Source organism: Pogona vitticeps, chromosome 2 (genome assembly GCF_051106095.1).
Source record: "Pogona vitticeps strain Pit_001003342236 chromosome 2, PviZW2.1, whole genome shotgun sequence".
In the NCBI taxonomy this organism is placed as follows: domain Eukaryota; kingdom Metazoa; phylum Chordata; class Lepidosauria; order Squamata; family Agamidae; genus Pogona; species Pogona vitticeps.
The window spans coordinates 157,166,457-157,190,980 of record NC_135784.1 but is presented as its reverse complement, the minus strand read 5'-3'; the positions used below and the strand labels follow the sequence as shown (position 1 = coordinate 157,190,980).

The 24,524-nt window shown below is 42.4% G+C and overlaps 1 protein-coding gene across 2 annotated transcripts in view; it reads right to left on the bottom strand.

Moving 5' to 3' along the window:
* RAB11FIP4 (RAB11 family interacting protein 4) overlaps positions 1 to 24,524 on the bottom strand; it is a 222,637-nt gene that overhangs the window by 122,253 nt on the left and 75,860 nt on the right. For both annotated transcript variants that reach the window (XM_020783736.3, XM_078385161.1), the window contains one exon: positions 19,247 to 19,335. In XM_020783736.3, the coding sequence (XP_020639395.2) occupies positions 19,247 to 19,335 (89 nt within the window). The remainder of the gene's footprint in view (positions 1 to 19,246; positions 19,336 to 24,524) is intronic.

The window sequence follows — 24,524 nt, the reverse complement described above, 5'->3', positions numbered from 1 at the left end:
AAATATTGCATCTATTTAGATCTTTATTCCATTTATTCATTTATCTTAGTAGGTTGGACAGATGACAGATACAGTAATTCTAAATCTGCAAATAAGGAATAGCGTTTCCTTGGTATCAGTTTCTTGTCCTGTTGCTAAGTGTTGCTGGGCAGCTTGAAGCCCCCCCGCCACTGCCCTTCCTTTATAGGGTTATCTGTCTTTAATCCAAGCTGGCTGGATAGCTCAGTGGTTCAGGTCTTTGGCTGCAGAGTCAGAGATGAGGAGTTCCATTCCCCACTGTGCCTCCTGAGCAGCCTTGGGCAAGCTGCACAGTCCCAAGGCATCTCCAGAAGAAAAGGAATGGTAAACCAATTCTGAGTATTCTCTACCTGGAAAACCCTGAAAAAGGGTCACTATTTACTGTATTTTTCGCTCCATAAGACGCACCTTTCCATACTAAGATGCACCAATTTTTTAGGAGAAGAAAACAGGAAAATATAATCTGTTTTCTTCACTCCATAAGACGCACAGACTTTCCACCCCCCCTGTTTTGTGGGAAAAAAGTGTGTCTTATGGTGCGAAAAATACGGTAAGTTGGAATTGATTTGAAAGCATACGGTTTTTATCTTTAACCCAGGTTTGGACTGGGCAGCCCTCCAAACAGTGGACTTCCTCTGCTAGCCTTTCAAATAGAGGATTGTTCTCTGTAAAACAGGACATCTGGCTATCCAAATACTGATGGGAACTTTACAAGGATCAGAAACCTAACATGAACATCAACTGAAGCAGTAATGTAACATTTCCTCTGATTGCAGACTTGCTCTTTTCAGAACTTCTCTGTTTGATTTTAACTCGAATCATATGGAAAATGTTTCCTTGTGTAATTTTCATCCATGCAAATCTTCTGTATCCTTATTAAACAAAGGTCAAATCATTTGTACCACATTTTAATTTTTAATTGAAATTTCATGGTGTTATCTCTGCAGCTGTCAACGGACTTCCTCAAAGCCCTTGAGACCTATATCTCACAACCATTTCTTCCCAAAGCTATTTTCTGCTGTTACGTTTCCATTACACCCTCGGTCACCTTGGTCCAGTTGTGTCTTGGAATAATAACAGCTCTCTCCACTTCATTAGAAGTAAAACCGCTGGTGCTCAAGGAAAGCAGAAATTGCTTTGGATTGCCCAGGAAGGAAATACAACCCATCTCACTTTTTGTACAAGGGAAAGCAGTGGTCATCTAGAGATTTTGAGACTACAACTCCCATATCCCCTTCCACTGGCTGTGCGAGTTCATTTAGAGGGCCAAAGCTTCCCCACCCCTCTTCTACGGTACTTATAATGAGGAGAGTGGTGGCTTTCAGTTTGGATGGTCGCTCTGTAATTGACAGAACTGTTAAAATTCTTAAATGGCAGATGAGAAGCCAAAGTAATAGGATCAGAATCCTAGATGCATTTCTTCAGTGACCGGTGCATAGGGACAAAGAATGTTTATCGTAGTTAATACACAGAAAAAGAAGAGAAGCAACTAAAAGAAAAAAAAGATATCTCCTATAAATCTCAGGAAATCAAAGGGAAATTGAGATTAGGGATGCTAAAAGATCAACAGAAGAATATTTTATATGAAAGCTGAACAAGGAAGAAAGCTGACAGAAGAAAACACACACACACACACAAAACCCCCCACAAACTGCATTTGTTCAAAATGTAGCATTGGAGGAGAATGTGACAAACACAATTGATGGCTAGGCTTCACATACAAAAGTTTCCAGAACCAATCCCTTATTTTTCCAATTTGAAAAGTCCAGTTGGCGGATAAGGAGAGAGGCTTATCTCAGTCTGTGACCTTGCTGACATCTGTTATCAGCCAGAGCAGATTAACACTGAGCTAGATGGGCAACAGTCCTACTGGTAAGTTGCTCCTTAGGTTCCTTTGCTCCTACCAGTACCAGGTCTACTATTACAGTGAGGGGGCCACCAGCAGTAGCAGATGTGAAGGAGCGACAGCGAGTGGTTGGTGGGCAAAGTTGTGTGGGCCCTGCAGCCTGCCCTGTGCCCCCTAAACTAGCTTGTTGCCCTCAGGTACTCTCAGATTTGCAAGGAGGCTACAGTCCAGTTGGCTTTGGTATATGGAGTGGGGGAGGACACCATGTTGGCCTCGGTCTCAGACAGCAAAGTATTTTCACCTGGTCCAGGTTCCGGCAAGCAACTTAAAGACTCCAGATGGATAGTTCTTGGATAGAAAAGAGGCAGGCTGCAACAGGAGGACAGCCAATAGCCTCTCTAAGGATATTTATCCGGGGACAGATAGAATTATTTGCATAATTATGATAATGTAGCCAGCCACCCCGGATGGCCGATAGAGTTGGACATTTTAAATGTGTTCTTCTGACACACATTGTTGCCAAAAATGCTGCTTCTAATTAATTCATCCCTTTCATTATAAGCTTATCCAAGTAGGAACGCTGACTTGCAGGTATGGGAAATTCGTTTATTTTGCTTGAGTCTTCCGAACGTTGAGGATGAGAACAGATTTTTCTCAGCATGACTACGCAGCATCAGACGGACGAGGCTGGAAACGGCAGTGCTATAAGAAGAAATGTTGATGAATTTTGTTGAGTGGAGGTTTTACCAATCCACACAAAAAACCATTATATGAAGTATCATCTGCACTTTGAGAGTACTAAAAAAAAATCAATAGGTTGCTGCTCTTTAACTGGAAGCAATCAGATCTTGGCTCTCAGCTCTTTCCTCCTCCTTCCAAGAGAGTGGTCCTCAGCACTCTGGACTGTTCAAAATTGGTTCATCTGCAAAGAACTGAAGAAATGCCCCATAGGCTCTTCCAACATCTTCACAATTAAAAGGAATTTTCTAAAAGCCTCCTCAAAGATATAGTTTTGGAAGCCACACCACTAACAGGACTTTCACATCTGTTCCATTCCACAGAGAATGACAGTACCACTCTGTTTATATGTCTGCCTGTCTGTCTCCTTCCATCTCTCTGTGCAAGTGGATTTATGGTAAAAGAAACCTGTTCTTCTCTTACAATATAGAGTGGTGCCTCGCTAGACGATGATAATCCGTTCCACTGAAATAGCTGTTTAGCGAAATCATTGGAATGCATTGAAACCTGTTTAATGCGTTCCAATGGGGAAGAATAATTGTTGTCTAGTGAAGATCGGCCATAGGAAAGCTGCTTTGCGAACCACCGATCAGCTGTTTAATTCGCTGTCTTGAGAAGCTTAGGTCCCGAAAACACCTGTTTTGCGAGTGCGAAGGGAGCTGTCAAAATCGTCGTCTAGCGAAAATCAGTTTGCGAAGCAGGGACCAAACATTGTCCAGCAAAATTCCCCCATAGGAATCACTGTTTTGCGAATCGCTATAGTGATTGCAAAAAGTCAATGTCTAGCGAAAAAACTGTCATGGGGGGTAACTGTCTAGTGAGAGACCACTGTATGTTGTAAACCACCCAACGTACTGACAGCAGTATTTACCTACTTGTCTCTAATGTACGTTCCCATTTTATCATCCTTCATAACTCTGCAAACCTGATCTTTGAGTTTTTGTTCAAAACATGTTGAATCTTCCTTGAATGACCAGTGTTGTGTGACACTTACTGGGGCATGTCTGGAAAAACAAATCAGCATTTTGTGAGGGGGGGGGAATAATAATTTTATTATATTATAATTTGGCAGATTGTATTGGCAGACTATTTAGATTGGGTGGTGGTGGTGAAACACAGATTTAATGACATGGGTGGAAGGGGAGTCAACATGATGAAATGGGGAGGTTGTTATTTGCCTTCATTTCCAAATATCCTAGCTTTAGGATGTCATACTAAGTGGACAAGACCATTGGTGGCCAAGATCATTGCAATGGGGCATCACTGTGAATAAATAAACAAACAATTATTGTTATGCACTATTGTGTCATAAATGACTGATGGCAACCACAACAGGGTATTCAGGGCATGTGAGATGTTTAAAGAATGGTTCACTGTTCGTTCCCACCATCTAGTGAGTTTCCATGGCTGAGTGGGGATTTGAACCCACACCTGCTGAGTCTTAGTTCAACATATTCTTTACTGTACTGCACTGGCTCTCTAACATGTTACAGTGTATATGAATTGAGGAAAAATGAATGCTGAGGTGCAGAAAAATTCCTGACATGTGCCAAATATAAGACTGTGATCACAGGAGAGGAAAGAGTTCTTTGTTCTTACAAATCTATACCCACTTTGTTTAACCCTCCCAGACACAGATGTGGCGGTCGGGAGCTAGATCAAATTGTTTAACCTCACCAGGGTTTCTTTCTTGGAGACAATGCTGCTATTACTGAAAATAGATGCACTTCTATTAAATACTCAACCACCTGGCAGAAAGTCACTCTGATTTCTGCTTGTGGAATAGGGCACATGAACACTTTTGTTAAGATTACTGTTGTATTTAAAGCTTGAAAAAGCTGATTATTATTAATGCAGTCAAACGAAGTGTGGAAGCACTGGTGGGGCAGGCTCTTAGTATGCAGCAGCAGATATACAGCATATAATTCAGTTGACTGTCAGATGAACATGGGCAATTTCCATTTAAATTACTCCCGACTAGGTGGCGCATTATTCTTTTGCCATGCTGAGTGATTGTCAACTGGGGACTAAATTATCACTGAAACGCTTTTAAGACGCTAGGAGGGAAAGACAGTGAGAAGGAATTACGGAAAACCACCACACTTGGTGGCAGACAATAGACTTATAAAATCAGAGAAGGAAATACGGTACCCTTTATGGACAACATCGTCTCGTGCTTAAAATATGGTTACAGAATCACTGTGACAATTGCATACGAAACAAAGGTGGATGTAAAATATCTAACCTCAGTGCTTGCCCTGTCTGTGACTACTCACCTGGATCTTAATGTCAGATAGGGAGGACACCCTCCAAAAGAATGTGGAGGATATGAAAGTTGTAAAACAAAGCGTTTACCAACATTTGGGAAGTCTCCACTGGTGCTTTCAGACCAGGACTGCAACAGTTGTTAGCCGTGTCTAAAGCAGACCCACTAAAACCACAGAGAGTTTTGTTAGTTGTGGTTAACAAGCCACATGCATTTCAATCAGTCTAGACAGAATTAACAAGGCTGGGCAACTGTGGCACTCTCTCATGTTTGAAGACTGCAGCTTTTATAGTCCTCCATATTGACTGTATTGGATAGAATGGATGGGTGCTGTAAGCCAAAAACATATGAAGAGTTACAGTTGCCCACTTCAATTGAGTCAATTTAGTTTTATCCTGTCCCTAATTGATGTTCCAGGTCACAGTTCCACTTAGCAAATATTAAGCATCCATATTTGATTGTAGGTGGTGCTCTGCCTGGATATTCAAGGTTATCTTCAAGAATCTAGAACTTGGGAAAGTTACTTTTTGGATTGCGACTTGCAGAATTTCCCAGTGACAATGCTGGTGTGTGTGTGTGTGTGTGTGTGTGTGTGTGCGCGCGCGCGCGCGTGTGTGTGTGTGTGTGCGCGTGCATGCGCGTGCCATCAAGGCACTTTTGCCTATACTGTATCAACCTTATAGGGTTTTTTGAGGTACATGAGATATATTCTAGGGATATTTTTAGCATTGTCCTTCCCTCACTTCCCTCCTTGGATTTGCCACAGATGAGTAGCGATTTGAAGCCCAGATTTCCTGCTTCCAGTGCTTTCTCTAATACATCACACTGGCTTTGTAGTTTACCGGAAGAAACCTCCTCCTTCTCCTGCATTAAGATTTTAAGAAGAAAAGGATGGGCTCCAGTTGCTCAGCGCCTTCTGATATAATCTATGGATGAAATTCATTTCTCCACAATGCAAGTTCCAAACATGTTTGGTCTTCATCTTAACTTAGGCCTGAATCATTACACAGTAACTCCATCAGATTTAATCTCAAACAGGTTGTACATTAGTGGACACACCGGACTGGTTTTCCTAACTTTCTCTTAACTTCCACTAACTTTGCAAAAACCATGTTCAGATGTCCCCTGCCCACAGGAGGCCTGGATAAGAAACATTTGGAGGGAAAAATCTTTTGGTTAATCACACAATCAGCAACACAACACCCACACCCACATGAGCCATCCATTTCTCTCTCTCTCTCTCACACACACACACACACACACACACACACACACACACACACACACACACACACACACACACACACACACACACACACACACACACACACACACACACACACACACCACACACACAAGTGTTTAGTTTGTTGCTGAGAGAATATTTGGAAAAGAGGTAAATTCTGGTAATTCACAAAGGGAAAAAGATTAGCCTCGTCCAATGTTCTCTCTAATTTTCAGCCCCACAGGGTAGGGCTCTGCCCCTCGTGAGTGCAACTCTGCTTCCTGATGTGGGGTTCTATTGTGTTCTCAACCAAAGGGGCTCAAAGCAATTGCTGTGGGTGCACAGAGGGGAGCCCGGGTTGTGCGTGCACAGAGGGAACTGTGGCCTCATCTATTATATTTTTGCAGTCAGCTCCGTTCCTTGACTGCAGGACTATGTTATCTGGTGCCTCTCATCTGTCCAAGGTCCGAGTCCTGCATCCCAACCCTTGGGGGGAGGGGTGTCTTCTGTCATTTGTTGTAGATGAAGGCAGCAGCGGCAGCAGCAAAATTGCCAAAGGTGCTTATGTGTTTTTTTTAAAGAAACAAACAATAAAATAAAATACAATAAAGCAGGGATATTGGCAAGTCTTGCGAACTGAGTCCCAAGTCTGAGTCCGAGTCCTCAGGCCTGAGTCTCAAGCCTTGACTCTGAGTCTCGCTTGCCCCTCTCCAAGGCTTGGGACTGTGCATGTGCCGCCCAGTTGATAGGCTGCTGCATGTGCAGAGAGAGCAGGGCTCCCTACCTGCTGCTGCTGCCGCCATCCACTGCCGCCATCCACTGCCTGCCCCTGGCATCTTCAGAGGCAGCAGGTCCAGCTCTCCTTCCAGGAGTGGGCTGCTGCCTCCACCTACCCATGTGCCACCCAGCTGATAGGCTGGTGCATGCGCAGACACAGAGGCCAGCTTTAGGAAGGGAAGTCAGTCTCCTCTTTCTGTGCATGTGTTGGCCTATCAGCTGAGCAACGCATGCATGGGCGGAGGCAGCAGCTGCCTCCTGGAAAGGAAGCTTGGGGGGGTTCTGCTCTGAAGATGGCAGTGGCCGCAGGCAGGAAAGCCCATAGGGACTCAAAAACACAACTGGGGCAAAGGGTCCAAGTCATGAGTGGAGTTGAAGTCCCCCCCCCCCGGAAACTCCTAAATCGAGTCCAACTAAAGTCACCAGTGAGACTTAAGTCGGACGACTGCGAGTCTTGAGTCGCATGTCCCCATCCCCACAACAATGGAAGGCCATTGATTGGGCCTTACAAACCATTTGGTCAAAGCCGCCCTTTTGGCCAGCTTAAGGCTTTGGAGTTCATGATTGCAGCAATGTTTGATCAGCTAGGCCAAAACCAGATGACTGATTGTAAAAAGGGCACAACACGTCGCAACCAAAGCTTTTGGGAAAACAATGGCAACAACATACAAAATGAACACAGAGGATTTATGAGTTTGCAAAATTATTCGTACCCTATATTTCAGCCCTCGTGGCATTTTGACTGATACCAACAAATGCAAACATTCAGACAAAACAACAAAGATTTTAGTGTAAGCACTCTCTCAAGCTGTTAAAACATATAAGACAGGAAAGAATCAGGAAGAGAAAACCTGGGAGTACTCCTGGATTTGTCTCTGACTCTGGATGCCCAAGTTTTGGCTATAGCCAAGACTGCATCTGCAAAGTTAAAACTAGTGGGATAATGAATTCTACGAACAGACAGATGGAGTGGCCATGGGCAGCCCTCTCAGCCCGGTTATAGCAAATTTCTACATGGAGCATTTTGAAAAACTTGCCCTGGCTTCGGCACCCCTCGCACCCACAGTCTGGTTCCGATATGTGGATGACACCTTTACAATCTGGAGTCACGGTGAAGAAAAATTGGAAGAATTTCTCAACCATCTCAACAGCATCCACCCAAATATACAATTCACCATGGAAAAAGAAACAGAGGACCAACTCCCGTTCCTAGATGTCATGGTCCTACGCAAAACTGACCTCCGACTGGGAAACAAGGTCTACAGAAAACCCACCCACACAGACAGGTACCTACACAAAAACTCCAACCACCACCCACGGCAAAAAAGAGGCATAATCAAAACACTGGTAGACCGTGCAAATCGGAACTGTGAAGCTCAGTTTCTCAACACTGAACTTGACCACCTGAATTGGGCCCTACAGGCAAATGGCTACTCCAAAAATGAAATCACAAGAGCCATCAAACCAAGAAAACAACATGGAACTGAAGAAGAAAAACAGCCACCCACAAACAAAGTATTTCTGCCATACATCAAAGGGGTCACAGACCGCATGGGGAAACTTCTGGAAAAACACAACTTACAAACAGTGTTCAAGCCCACCACAAAAATACAACAAATGTTACGGTCAGCAAAGGACAGAAGGGACCCCCTCACCACTGCAGGAGTATACCGGATACCTTGCAGTTGTGGCCAGGTATACATTGGAACCACAAAACGAAGCATCCACACCAGAATCAAAGAACATGAGAGACACTGCAGACTAAAACAACCAGAAAAATCTGCAGTAGCTGAACATGCCATAAAACAAACTGGACATGAAATTCTATTTCAAAATACTGAAATACTGGACAACACCAGCAATCATTACGTCAGACTGCACAGGGAAGCCATTGAAATCCACAAGCCCCAGAAAAACTTCAATAAAAAAGAGGAAAGTTTGAAACTCAACAAAACTTGGCTCCCAGCTCTCAAAAATACAGCATGCAAAAGGTCACGAACTCTACCCAACCACAAGGTCAAGGGGATCACCACCATCAACCACAGTGACAGACAATCTCCTTATCACAACAATACACACACAACAAAATACACTAATCACCCATCCACAGAAAACAATACACCCACAACAATACACACTAATCATCCCATCTCACAGCCATAAATACTCCACGCCCTAGCCAAACTACACAAGAGCACAGTTTGCTGTCCTCTGAAGATGCCGGCCACAGAGACTGGCGAAATGTTAGGAAAAACCACCTTCAGAACACGGCCAAGAAGCCTGAAAAACCCACAACATCCATTAGATCCCGGCCGTGAAAGCCTTCGCGAATACATTAAAACTAGTGCCTCTGTATCTATAGCATCAATTTGTCCTGGAGACCCTTGTGTTTACATCAGTGGTTCTCAGTTACCTGTGGCTCTGAAGTAGCTTTGGAATTCAGTGTCCTGAAGCCTCATCCAGTGCAGCCTGGATTCTTCTAGGTGAAGTCTAAAACATGTGAAAGGCTGAAGCTAGAAAGCCATTGGTTTAGATGGTCATAAACTTATACATTTCCAGGGGCACACCCACTACCAGGGGCACACCCCACTACCAACAAACAGACATTACTGGTGTCTCATTCTGAAAAAGCAGTGTAACATACTGTTGGGACAATCAGCGTTTCGTAGTGGCTTTGCACTACTAAAAAGTTTTACAAATATTTCATACAGCTGCTTAGATTCATGGCAGTCACATTAGAGTAAGAGGACTGACTCTGAATTGCAGTGTGGCCATTTGCTCTATCAACATTGTTACAGGTATTGGAAAGAAATGTCCAGCGAGTGATCTCTTCTCAATCCAAATGGCCATTTTAGAGAAACAATTATGTTCATGATCATGGCAGAGAAGAAAAAGTTTAAATGTCTTCCTACCTGATGCAATTGTGATCTTTATTACACACTTCCTGCAGCTATTATTTGTGTATGAGAAGGAATGCTTAGGTACAAAGACGTATTTAATATTACACCTAGACTGGGCCTAATCTAAAGAATTCAGGGGACAGCAGAACCATCCTATTCAGGATCAATATCTGCTGCCTGAAAATACTAAATAAAAACACCCAGAAATATGTATCTATATGCATTTCCAGGGCTTATTTACCAGAACTGGGCACTAGAGGGAGGCAGAGACTATGCAATGTATAGGGTTCAATACTTCCATGTTTCTTGGTATTCCTGGGGGGCTTGGAAATGACCCTCCCCAAGTCCTGAGCATAAAATTGAACATCCTCCCAACAAACCCCCTTGATTGACTCCGTACAGTAGTACCTCAGTTTACGAATTTAATGCGGTCTCCGAGATGTTATGTAATGCAAAAAATTCGTAAACTGAAATGCGGTTTGCCATAGGAATGGGGGCAGCGCTATAAACCTCCAGGCACAATGCATCCTGGGAAAACTTCCTTTGTACTGTGGAAAAAAAATGTAAACCAAGGCATTTTTAAATGGATTTCTGTTCATAAACTGAAAATTATGCAAACTGTGGCATTCGTAAACTGAGGTACTACTGTATTTCATCATTACTTTTAAAACTTCATGCAAAGAGATACTGCAAGGCAATGTTTCCATACTGAATCTCTTGTCCTTAAGAACACTAACATTGATCGGCTAGCAGCAAAAGGAAGTATCTTTGTGCTTAGAGATTAGAAACATATGGGGGGCTGATTGCTTCTGATGGATGCATGGGCAAAGGAAGGAAGTGGAAGCTTTTGTTTTTACAAAAATGCCACACATATGGAAATATAAACACATCCAGAAACAAAAACGCTAGGAAAAATAAGTGAGGAAGAGACGTTCAAGAGCATAACTTGTGCCTCAACATTGGTATCCTGCCATATGCTACATGGCACCCAGAGCAGAGTTTATAAGGCTATCCTGTTTTATTCTCACAACACTCCTGAAACATGGACAGATAATTGTTGTTGCACATCTTTTTCCCCAACCAAAGCTATGAAGGATGGGTGCTCTAGGTGTAGGCACATGCATATATATTTGGTGTGCACATGTGTATGTGGTGTGTGTCTCTCTGTGTGTGTTATCTTCTGACATCTGCAAATGTCTGTTAAAATTCCCTTGGGTCTCCCTTTGTCTAATCCATGAGTATTTTCACTGATCATAGAGTTAAAATGACCACCAGTTAAAAACAGAATTTGGTTTTCATTTCTCAGAAGACCAATTTTCTGAGGACATCGCTGTATTTTCCCCCCTCCTCACCTAGAAAATCATATTGCAGAGTTTGCTCCACATATTTCCCAGCTTTTAAAAAAGTAGATGTCATCTCCCTCCTCCTTCAAAATTCTCTAGACGAAGGGTGTGACTACATATATATATATTAATTGTAATTTAATTGTTATTAATTTTTATTGTATTTTAAATGTTGTAAGCCGCCCAGAGACTTTTGGGTAGTGTGGGTGCCATATAAATTAAATGAATGAATGAATGAATGAATGAATGAATGAATGAATGAATGAATGAATAAATAAATAAATAAATAAATAAATAAATAAATAAATAAATAAATAAATAAATAAATAAATAAATAAATAAATAAATAAATAATAGCATGTGTGTGTGGAGGGGGATGTACTTACATCTGCTGTGATCTGCAGTTTTTCAAAGCAGCTCCCTGCTGGTTTCCATAGGTGGAATTATTGTAGTCATTCAGAAAACAAGCTTCTCACTTCTTGTCCTCAGATGCCTTTGATCTGACAAGGTGCTAATTGGCAATTTTCACCTATTTTTGAAATATATGTTTATTTTCCCAATGTGGGTTGGTGATCATTTGTTTCAGAATTGCCTTTAGAATTGTTTTCTTTTTTAAAAAAACAACTTTGTACACAGCAGACACTTGGTTGTGCAGAACTGACACCTCTGCAAGTGCCCTTTTGTATCAGATCAGGCAATCACACAGGACAAAAAGTGGCAAAAAGCAGTATCAGTAGATGGGAGCAAAATTAAACCACTCCTGTTGGCTGAACTAAAACAAGATTATTCCCCACTAAATGTCTCTTCCCATTGCCTAAATTTCATGAAACAGACCCTCCTGCCCCATTTGGTTAACAATATTTATTTGTTTCTTTGAAATATTTTAGCCCTACCTTTCTCCTGAAAAGGGACACAGGGAAGCTTACAGTATTAAAAAAAATAAAACATAAAACAATAAATTATTACATTATTTTAAAAGAATTAAACAAACATAATATTAATTTTTAGTAGATAAAAGCAGTACTAAAACGTATTAAAAGCAATAGAAATGAAACAGTCCCATTTTAAGAATCCCTCTCAAGCATCCAATCACTCAGGGAAAGCCTTTGACTGCTTATGGAAGGACAGCAAAGAGGGGGCCAGCCTGGTCTCTTGTGGGAGGGAGTTTCAGAGTCTGGGAGCAGCGACAGAGAAGGCCCTCTCCTGTGTCCCCCACCAAGCACACCTCTGAGGGTGGTGGGACCAATTGAAAAGCCAGTGGATCTCTTTTTTAAAATGTTAAGGATCATTGGGAAGTTCTAATTAAAAGGCAATAATAGGTCCACAGAGAAGAAAGTGTTAGGATCTGTTGGTGCCCCTCAAAGACTAGTGGCCCGTTCTGGTAACTGCATCTTTAGACATGTATATTTCTAGGATTTTTCTCTTAATATTTTCAGACTGTGAATAAGCGAATCAGCAAATACTGATCCCGCAGATACAGGGGTCCGACTGTAGTATAAATATTGGCCCTACCCTGAAACAAGAATACAGAGAGGTACACGAGAATGCTGGGGAATTAAAAGAAAACTGAAACATGGAAAATTTGAAGGCTTGGGGTTGAAATGTCTTTGGTGTTCTTTTGGAATTAGGGTCCACAAGGTCAAAGTGTTGAGTCTTTTTAAATTCATCTGCCACCTGTCTCAGGCTTCTGTTACCTCTTTGCAGAACTACAGTTCTTAGATTGTGGCTCAGAGTTGGGGCAGGGGAGGTAGGTGAAGAAAAGAATTGTCTCAGCAACAACAGCATATTATTATGAACTATCGCTGCTGTGCTATGGAATATTTTAGGGTGTCCTCTTCCTGAGATGGCAAGCAGGATCCATTAGCCTTACAAAGATCTCCTCCTGGAGCAGATGAATACTCTTAGAACTGGTCTGTTGATTTTGAGCTATAGAGGTGCCTTCATTTTTGGACTCTCTTGGAGGACTAGTTCAGCCCAAATACTGGTTCAGCCCAAAAGGGCTGGACTAAGAAAGAGTGGGGCTGTGAGAAAGATATTTTTGAATCAGAAAGTGTGGGAGAGAACTGAAGAAGCTGAAGCTGCTGTCGCCACTGGAACTACCAAGGCCCTTGCCAAATCGGTCTAGGTATGATGCTTATATGTTTGTATTGGAGGGGTGAATCCACATAATGAATTCATGAATTGCATACAGTTGAACTGATATTTTATTTTAGGATTTTGGAGATTCCACGGGTGGAACTGATTCTTCTATGTACTGGACACTCAATCCAGTTAAGGAAGATGTCTTGAATTATTATTTGAATTCAAGGGGACCTTTGAACTTTGCAAATTCTACAAACAACTCCTGTCTTGGTCCTTTTGCCAAGGTCTTAGGTGCACATATTGTAGCATTCTGTTGTTGTTGTAATTGCTCGTGTTGTCCATTATATCAATGAATAATAAAAGACCCAATTTGTGAAATTCTTTTTGCAAGGTTCATCAATAGATACCTAATAAACCTGTAGAACGTCAAAGTGTTACAGTAGCCAAATTGTCACAAAGGCTTGCAGCCACTTCACAACCGACCACCACACCAGTCAAGGTTAATTGTCACCTCCCGCCCTTGTATCTCTTTGAAACCATTGGGAAAACAGCCTGCTTTTTCCATCCCTGTTCTGTGCTCTGACTTATGGATTCCAGTTGTGACTCAAGATGCTAACTTATTTTCATCACCCTGTTAATGAACCTCCTCAACATCTTCACCTTCCAGGCTCTAATGGCTTAAATTAGAAACAGTGCCATCATCATCATTCCCCCCCCCCTTTCTTTCTGACCAGCATTTGGTGACAGTGGAAGAGAGCCAAGCAAGCCTTCCAGCTAGATTTGAGAAAGAGGGAGGGTGCGGGAGAGGGATCTGAATGCCGGTGGGGAACCTACTAATTGCTCCTACAAATATTTTCCAAGCAGCAGATCATCTGGTACACTGGGCTCCATCCCAGAAGCCAACCCAATTTATTTGTCATGTTTCAACAATCTCCAACACACACACACCCGCCCCCCATGCTGGGTATTTAATCACTTGGCAGGCAGGCAGGCAGAAAATGCTCTAGACTGGGCTGACACCTTTTGAAACACAATTAGTTCTCACCTTGCTAAGGAGGTAGACTGGCAGTTAAGAGAGGGAAAGACCAGGAGACCAGGTGGATTTTTTTTGTGTATTCAGGATATAGACCAGAGCGAGCAAGGGCAGAAAAATACAGAAGGAGACAGCCAAGAGCATTCAGTGCCAGCACACATAAGAGACTAGTGTTGTGTTTCCTCTGTGCATCATATGCCACAACTTCTATTACTGTGATGTAATGGTTGACAATGAGCCCTGAAATTTGGGGGGTCCTCCATTATTTCACAATTGTTTTATAATGCAAAACCTTGTAAAACCCTTCCCAAACAATTTAACTTATGGATAAAACAGAGGTTCATAGTTAAAAATCAAGATTCCAACGTTGTTCTTTTCACTATACCAAAGTTTTGGAGTTGTTTTGCAGAACAAACGCTGGGTTTTTCAGTCACCCTATAAAGCAAAATGTGTTGTTGATCTGCTACCTCATAACACTTAAAGCACTCCCTGGGTGGTTTTACAATTTAATTATGCAAGCTACGCATTGCCATCTCAGCATGCTGGGTACTCAATTTACCAACCTCAGAAGAATGGAAGGCCGCGTCAACTCTGAGCTGGCTGCCTGAGCCGTTCAGAGTTAGATATATAAAATCTTTGAAAGTTTATAATTTTCCCTTGAAAAAACACACACATTAAAATAGAAATTTTCAGAAATTTTACATCTCTGTATCAGGATCAAACTCAGGTTGTGAGCCGAATCTTGGCAGCAGTCCACTGCGCCATGAGACTTCTAACTAAAGGCGGAAACTGGCATACCTAGAGGGGAGAAGGTCCTACTGAGCATGTAAAAACCAATGTTGTATTTTGCATGCCAACTCTATGCCAAAGTTTTGCAATAGTATAGGCAGCATTTGCCAGCATAAAAGCTATGCCAAAATTCTAGTGGTTTTTTAAAAATTGTTTCATGTGTGTTCAGATGTGCCACATTCTGTGTGGGTTCTGAGGTTTTCAGTAGGCCCACCTACTAGATTTCACTACTGTGCTTGCTCGCTCTCTTGCTCTCTCTCTGTGTGTGTATGCTGCAAAATGCCTGAATGTCATGCGCATTTGTGTTTCAAGTAGTCGGGGACTTAGGACTAAGCCAGATGTGATGGGGAACATCCATATTTTGGATCTCCCACATTTCCTTCATGTTCAGTTCATAACTGTCCCATTCCATAACTGGAACTGCAACACTGAAGAATGGTTTTAACCTTTTAGTTTGGCAGCAGCTATGCTGGTTGTGGGATTCTGTGAGTTATACTCCCAAAAAAAAAAAGCAGCTTTCCCATTTTTGCTTGTTTACCAACTGCCAATTTTTCAATTTAACAAACTCCTCCACCTGCAAAATTAAAGCTTGCCATGTGCCACACTCTTGCGGCCAGACTAAGCAGGTCACATGAGTAGTTCTGAGAGGGACAGAAGCTGAGGAACAGCCCACTTGGTCTTTGTCACCACCTCCATGAACAGGCTGGTTTACTATCATAAGAGTGCAGTCATGTTTAGTGGTTATGGTTGCAGGGCTGGGTGGCTAGAGTGCTGGGTTTGTGCTCAAATCCCTGTTGGGCCATGACGTTTAAGGAGTGGACCTGGGGCCAGTCACATTCAACCCACCCAAACTACCTGACAGGGTTGTTGGGAGTAGGAGGCAGGGAAGAGATGAACCACATAAGCTGCCTTATGCTCACTGAAGGAAAAGCAGAGCCAATGAATGAATAAATGATTGGAAGGGGGAAAGTCAGTTTATTCTCTGAAGGGGGTTGATTAAAATCATGGTGTCTCATCATCACAAAGAAACTGAATGGCTACCTCTGCATGGCTGACAAGGAATCCATTTTTATATCTGTGCCATTTGCTGTATTTGCCTTGTTATTGCTGGGCTCTGTCCATTCAAGTGGGCATTTGCTGTTTGGACATTAACTCTGCAGAGCAGGAAGTGACGGAAGTGTCCAGTGTGTCGCCAGTCCCACCACTTCCACACTAGAGGCAGCTGGTGTGAATTTAGATGGGGGGCATTGATTAAGGTGATATATTAAAAGTGGCTATTGTTCCAGTGAAAAGGCTCACTTGAAAAAAAAAACATGTTAATGTCAGGCCATTTTGCAGATCATTAATTCAGAGTGTTGCCAAAAGTGGGAGGCGACTTGACAGCACATAACAACAACAACTACTACTACAAACTGCATTGCTCTAATACTAAATAGACAACATGTGCCTTTAACTCTCTATGAGCAATTGCAGTATTGTTGTGTATAATTGGTTTTAAGGAAAGAAATTATGGTATAATTCTTTTCAAGTTTATTCTGATGACGCTGAGCAGAACAAGAACTCACAGAGGCGGAGGTCATGTCACCACTAAAGGACCACTTAGAGTGACCAGACACAACCAGGGAGTTGTTGTTTTTTCCCTCTTTTATTTACCTTCTGCCCAAAAAGATCCTGCTTACTCCCTAACCATCTGCCCTGGCTGCTTGTTAAGGAGCCGAGGCTTAGCTTCCCAAAGCATATGGCTGAGTCTCATTGAGGGGGCAAGACGGTTAGTGATTTCCCTCCAGCAACCAAGAATCCACAGCGCAGTCTGTAAACATGAGGCAGCCATCTGCGAAGAAATCTCATTCTTACCATAAAACAACCAACGGCTGAGCTTCTTATTAACAGGTCACTGGACTCATGCTTAATCCATGTCTTGAACTGGTGACCTGAGGCACGAATTCAGCCTTCATGCCACTACCAAGCTCTAGTCACCGGACGGAGCCTGGAGGAGCACAAGCCTAGAAGCTTCCTGACACTGGCAGAAGACAGAGGAAATATTCTTTTGAAAATGCAAGGCTTAAGCCAGCTCAGCTGGCCGTCTGCAGGCCACCTCCATCACTCTCCCACCATTAACTTCAGGTGACCTAAATCTATAAAATGAGTCAGAATCCAGAACCCCTATGGATGCCCTCCCTTCCAGGAACCTTTCTTTGTGAATTGCAGGAGATACCATTTCATTTACCTGTATTAGTCATGCAAATGAACAGGCCAATTTTTTTTCATTCTTTTGTGCAATTCCATATAGCCACATCTTAACCATTTGTACTGAAGAAAATGGATGGAATTTGAACACACCCACACCTAACCCACACCCGCTGGCAAGAAATAATATATCTGGCAAGAAATTCTGACTTCCAGACAGCGACAAAGCGACAGAAAATGACTTCTTCCTTGCTTGGGTTCTGAAACACTCCCCTGTCCCTGCTGCCTTCTAAGGGTGGCTCTGCCACAGGGTCCAGAGACAACAAATAGTGGAAATGACGGGAAAAGCAGAAATTAAATGGAGAGAAACCAGATCATTAACAGAAACTAGTTAGAGGACAATAAATCTCTGTGTATAATTAATTGCTTGCCTCACTAACACCCGGAACTGAAGAGACCAGCTGTATATGCAATCGTCCTGCTCCTTAGCATGAAATTAGCACCACGCGTGTGCTAGATCACGTTACAAAGGACTCTTGGTGTTGCAAACATATCTGAATCCAAAAATAATATCTTTTTTTCCTGCTGTTCTTTTTTTTTTTTTTTTCGAGGAAGAGGGGAAGGAAGGTTTTCAGTCCCAAGGCTCACCAGCAAGGATTCATCAGAACCAATAAAGGAAAGCAGCAAAGTATCACTCCTTTTCTTTGTCTCACACTGACACCCTATGGCCATGTTTTACTATCACAGCCATAAAACTCAGATTTCAGAGAAACAGAGGGTGCAGTCAGACAGATGCAAAGGCACAGGCTTGATTGCACCAGAAATGGTCCCTCTAACAAGAGTGATCTCCCTTAAAAGTGACCCTTCCATCTGCCCGAGAATCACTCCAGTTTGGCCCCGAAAAGTAGAAGCCCAACAGGTGGATAAACAACAACAACAACTCCAGCTTGGTTAGAGAGAAGCCCCCGGGGTTGTGCCATGAAGTGGCTGCAGAGCCGCTCAAGGTCTGCGCTGGTGGAGGAGGGCCTAGACTCGGACTGCTGAGAGCGGAAAGAGGAGCACAAGGAGTGGCTGCAAGATCACACTGGGCAGGGTGGTCCGTGTGCCCCTGATAAATTTGCACCCAGGGTGACCGCCCCAGTAGCATTCCCCCCCCCCAATGTTACACCACTGGCTAAGGGCAAAGGATCAGACCTCTTGTCCACATCACTCCACCAATGGAAAGGGCCAAGAACACGGCACTCTGCCTGGGAATTTCTGATTTCCCTTTTACTGAAGGTAAACGTAAGAAAGTATAGAAAACACGGCAGAAGCAGACTGTTTGGGAAACCCCAAATGCAACCCTGTGTACTTGTACAATGAATCCAATCCAAGACACACAGAAGGAAACAGAATCTTTTCTTTTATCAGTGGAAATGTGCCATGTGTGAGCCTTTTTGTCATCACTCAAGGACGGACTGCACGGCATCGAGGTGCATTGTCTTGTCTCACAAGGATTTGCTCCAACGAAATCTCACTCCCGACCCAGATTGCTGTCTCCCTTTTGTCTATTCTGGCCCTCTCCTGCCCACTTCAGTCTCTCTGCCCTTCTTTCCTCCTTGTTTTATCCACGCGCTATCCTCCAACTTTAACATTTCAGTGGTCATATATTTAATTTGAATTTTTTTAAAAAAATATTCTTAGGTCTCACTTTTTGTGCTGTGGTGAAAAAAAAGGGAACATTTAAAATGAATAAATTGCAGAAGCACTGGATGCCTCCCTTGCCTTACTTCATTCTCACCTCCCTTCCCATCCTCAAAACTTCAGATCTGGCCCTTGTGCTTTCCTGTTTTGCAAATTCCATTTTCACTTTTGTGCTATGATACGAAAAGTGGTAACACTGAAAATTAAAAGCAAAACAGAAAGCAGGAACAGCTGGGACCTTCTTTATCCTCTCCTTCATTCTTACTACCTGGCAACCGCTGGAACACGAGACCATCCCAGAATTTCACAGGGAGGTGTGCGGGTGTGTTTTTTTTAAAATTTAAGGTGACCATTGTTACCTGGTAGTAGTAGTCCACGTACTCCGACTCATAGCGCTGGGGACCAAGGCTTTCAGCAGACAATGCATCCTTCAGCAACTCCTCACAGCCTTAAAACAAGACAAAACAAGGAGAAGAGTATTCAGCATGGGTGCTTTGAAAGAATGTAGATTCATATGCTCAAGCAGTGGAAAAGTCAACAGTTATTTGGGGCATTATAACAATGCAGACTATTCGCAGTCACACATCATTTGCTTTATTGTACCTTCAAGACATTGTTTCATACAGGTTAGCAAATCAATCCAGGGGTTAGAGTAATGGGCAGACAGAGGAGTGTGCTTGCTTGGTTGTTTATACATTATACCCATTAGAAAGGGACTGTCAGGTCAGCGTATCACTCAGCAATGTAATGAAGGCTGCATTTCCAAGCCCAGACCTGAATGTAAGCTCCACAGCACTTGGAGAGCAGTCCAACAACATCTAGAGAGCCACAGGTCACACATCCCTGAATCAAAGGTTCATGGTTGGCAGGACTGGGAAACCTTCCGCTAGAGAAGCCAGATATCTCATCAGAGCAGAAACTGTGCCCAGGTTATTCGATCACTGGTTGATACAGCACAAGGCATCTCCTCATGGACCACTGTAGGATCTTATGAATGCTACTGCTGCTATTATAGTTTTATTTACATTGAATATATAATTCAGCACTTTGTAATTACTAAAAACTATGTAGGAAAAAACATAAGGTTGACTCTTAATTAGACTTATACTTACAGAAAGCCTATGGAAATCAATGGCAAATCAGTCGAGATCAGTTTAAATTCCATTGATTTCATCAGTTCTGCTCTACAACATTTAAGGAATGGAAAACTGAGGAATGTGGTAGTACTGCAGCTCAATCAGTGAGTCACTGGTCAACCATGAAGGAAGATTTAGCCAGGGAAGCTTGTTAAGGAAACAGGTAAGAAATTTAGGAGCAATTGGAATGCAGGTAGTGAAGCAATCAAATACATACCAGTACTAAAAGAAAGCCAAAGATAAGTACTAACAGAGCAAGAAGTGAGGCGCTTATCAAGGAGACAGAGACCAGTTGAACAGAAGAGTTTGGAGAGAAAATACAGCTAAAGTCAAGACATAAGATAAGGAGGCACAAATGAATGGAACGGTTTATGAAATTCTAATAGGAAGGAAGGAAGGAACTCAGTAAAGTTCATAAAAAAGGGACAGAATGGAATGTGGCCCAAAAGGCAAGGGCAGAAAGAAGGCAGATAACAACATTCATAATACAGTAGAATAAAAGAGGAAGGACAAGTTGCAACTTCAGAATCTAAGGGTGTGACTACACAGTAAGGGAAGACTCATTGGGGCATTCAGTTCTCTTCATTAAAATTGGCCACACAAGCAGAGAAGAAAATAAGTCTTCTAATTTCTGTTCTATTTGAAGTGCCCGTAGGTGGTGCAGTTCAAAGGAATTGCCTTAAGAAAGCTTTCCTTCCTCAATTACTCATTTCCTTATCTTATCCTGCTGGCCTGTAGAACAAATTAAGCTGTAAATAATAAATAAATAAATAAATAAATAAATAAATAAATAAATAAATAAATAAATAAATAAATAAATAAATAAATAAATAAATAAATAAATAAATAAATAAATAAATAAATAAATAAATATGTGATCTGCCTAAGGATAAGTTGTTTTTAAAAAGGGGACTTCCAGCTTGGCACTGCGACGTGACAGCAGCAAGAGGACAGAGCTCTGTCCCCTGGGCTGAATTCCAACCTGTTTGGGACCACCCAGGGGGTTAAAACCACCCCAAAGAAGTAGTGAAATGGGGGAGAAGCTTGTTGATCATGGGGGACAGGACAGTGGTTACCCCCGTTTGATCCGGGAAACTCCCAAATCAACCAGCAGCTGGAAACAAGCAGCTGAAATAGTTTGCTTGCAAGTCGTCGGCAGCTGGCAATTGATAAGTGATAAATCAGCTAGTTAAATTATCACTGGGTGAGAAATATTTTTTTAACTGTACTGCTTTATGACTATCCCTGGATGAGACAATCCCTACAACAGGAATAGTGTCTCCTATCCTCACCATTTAAAGAGCAGCGGTGAATCTGGAGGGAGGGAAGAGACGCAAAGAGACGCAAAGAAACTAAATTGGACATTAATTAGACATTTAATTACACTTCAAGGACGGAAGTTTAGTATTACTTTGTTGTTAGAAACTTAAGAATCTTTCTCTTAAATCCATCATTAGCTAAACAACTCTGGAAGTTAAACTTGTTTATGTTATGGCTGCAGCTATCTTCAGCGTTGGCAAAAAGCCTAGAACAATGACTTTGAACACTCTATGGCAGTTTGGACTTCTTCTCTTTCCCCCTTTTTTTTGGAAGACTGAACTGAAGCATAGACAATGGTATGTTATTTGATTATTTTGAGAACATTGTATACTATGAGAGCAATATTATTATAGTAGCCACTATTGTACACTAAAACACACACATTAATGGTTTAAATGTTTTAAAATATATAGATTTTGAAGGGACAACTAAGAAGATACCAAGACGCAAAAAACAAATAATTATAAGCAACCCATGTAACATAATGTTTAACAAGCATGAATTGAATGTAGATAGATTGAAAAACGAATAAAATGTTTTTTTTTAAAAAAGAAAGAGAAGTGTTTTGGCAGAGAGGCTTGTAGAAAGAGTTGAGTGCTGGTGTTGCTGGTGTGTATGTGTGCAGGTAAAGCCTGGGCTCTCCTTCCACCTTGTGAGAGAAGCGCTGAGGGTAGAAGATGCTCTGCCAAAGCACTACTTCAAGGGCGTGTGCCCATGTGCTTGCTTGGTCTTTCCTTTCTGCCTCCATTCAAAATGATCAACAAACTTCCAGATGGGTGGGGTTAATTCGCTTCAGCCAACCCCAAAGGAGTCAGCAGAGAGAGAGAGGATAAAATCAGCCTTCTTTGCAACTTTTTAACTGTCTGAATCTTCCCCTCTCTGTACCTGGTGCCTAGGTCTGCTTGTTTCCCTCTTCCCAAGCCAAGAACAGAACAGAAAAACAGAGTGGGAAGGGAAGATGAAAGCACAGGTACCAGGTGTAAGGAGGAAAGGATTCAAATTGCAGCCAGTTTCCCTGCTTCCCTGCCTCTCTTGCTACTGCTAGAGTCAGCTAGAATGGTTTGGATTAACAGTGGCTGCAAACCCTTTCACTTGAATTCAAGCAATCACACTGCCTGATATGAAGGTGTTTGAATCAAGGGGGGGGGGGGGAGAGAGAATTAGACACTCCAGCAGTGGAGGGGGAAAAATCCTATGGATTTTTGGTAGGGGGAGACTCTAGTATGATTTGCATCGACTTTTACATCATGTAGTCAATGGAAAAGAGTGAGAATCAAACTTTCTAATCCCAGAGCATTTGCTGTTTGGACATTTCATTTCAGAAAGTGCTGCTGGGCAATTTTTTGCTCTGCACCATGGAACTTGTGGCATGGGGTTCCTTATAGCCCTGTTTTATTCCCCCCCCCCCATTTTTAAACATTTACAAGAAACAATTGGTGGAGGTTATGTGAACAAGGTTATGCTCAAAATCTTACAATGCAGGCTTCAGCAGTATGTGGACCGAGAACTCCCAGAAGTACAAGCTGGATTTCGAAGGGGCAGAGGAACTAGGGATCAATTTGCTAACATGCGCTGGATTATGGAGAAAGCCAGAGAGTTCCAGAAAAACATCTACTTCTGCTTTATTGACTACTCAAAAGCCTTTGACTGTGTGGACCACAGCAAACTATGCCAAGTCCTTAAAGAAATGGGAGTGCCTGACCACCTTATCTACCTCCTGAGAAACCTATATGTGGGATAGGGAGCAACAGTTAGAACTGCATATGGAACAACTGATTGGTTCAAAATTGGGAAAGGAGTACGACAAGGCTATATATTGTCTCCCTGCTTATTTAACTTATATGCAGAATATATCATGCGAAAGGGTGGAATGGAGGAATCCCAAACCAGAATCAAGATTGCCGGAAGAAATATCAACAACCTCCGATATGCAGGTGATACCACTCTGATAGCAGGAAGTAAGGAGGAATTAAAGAACCTCTTAATGGGGGTGAAAGAGGAGAGAGCAAAAATGGTCTGAAGCTCAATAATAATAATAATAATAAACAAAGATCATGGCCACTGGTCCCATCACCTCTTGGCAAACAGAGGGGGAAGATATGGAGGTAGGGACAGATTTTTTACTTTCTTGGGTTCCATGATCACTGCAGATGGTGACAACAGCCATGAAAAGATTCCTGCTTCTTGGGAGGAAAGCAAGGATAAACCTAGACAGCATTTTAAAAAGCAGAGACATCACCTTGCCGACAAAGGTCCGAATAGTCAAAGCTATGGTTTTTCCAGTAGCGATGTATGGAAGTGAGAGCTGGACCATAAAGAAGGTTGACCGCCGAAGAACTGATGCTTTTGAATTGTGGTGCTGGAGTAGGCTCTTGAGAGTCCCCTGGATTGAAAAGAGAACAAATCTATCCATTCTGAAAGAAATTAACCTTAATTGCTCACGAAGGACAGATCCTGAAACTGAGGCTCCAATACTTTGGCCATCTCATGAGATGAGAACACTCCCTGGAAAAGACCCTGATGTTGGGAAAGAGTGAAGGCAAGAGGAGAAGCAGACCACAGAGGATGAGATGGTTGGACAGTGTCATCGAAGCTACCAACATGAATTTGACCCAACTCCGGGAGGCAGTGGAAGACAGGAGGGTCTGGCGTGCTCTGGTCCATGGGGTCACGAAGAGTCGGACACAACTAAACGACTAAACAACAACATGTGAACATAGAGTTTGTTCCTCAATAAGTGGATGCCAATCAGCTCTACTTCTTCACCTAATATAGCTCCAACTCCCATTGGATTTTGCATAGATATTGAAATCTCTCAGTTTTGTTTTTATTGTGTTTCCCAGACAAATACACCTGTCCCATGCTGGGTTGCAAGACTTTTGTTCTTTCTAGACAGAATTTCATGCACATTTTCCCCAATGACTGAATTCATTTAAGCCATTCATATTTTTTACAGTTTTGTAAGGAACTTTTCTTCATCCGTGTGCATTGCAAGCCATGGAAATGGCTGCATTCCTGAGGTGAGAACCACACCACTCCACTGCCAATTTGGAGAGGTGAAAAACATGTTTTTATTGCTTGACCCAGTGCAGTTCCTCTCCAGCTTCATGCCTACCTTGATATTATGAGAGATGGATTGGCTTTCTGTGGTATTTCTAATAGTCTCTTGTCTGTTCCTGGA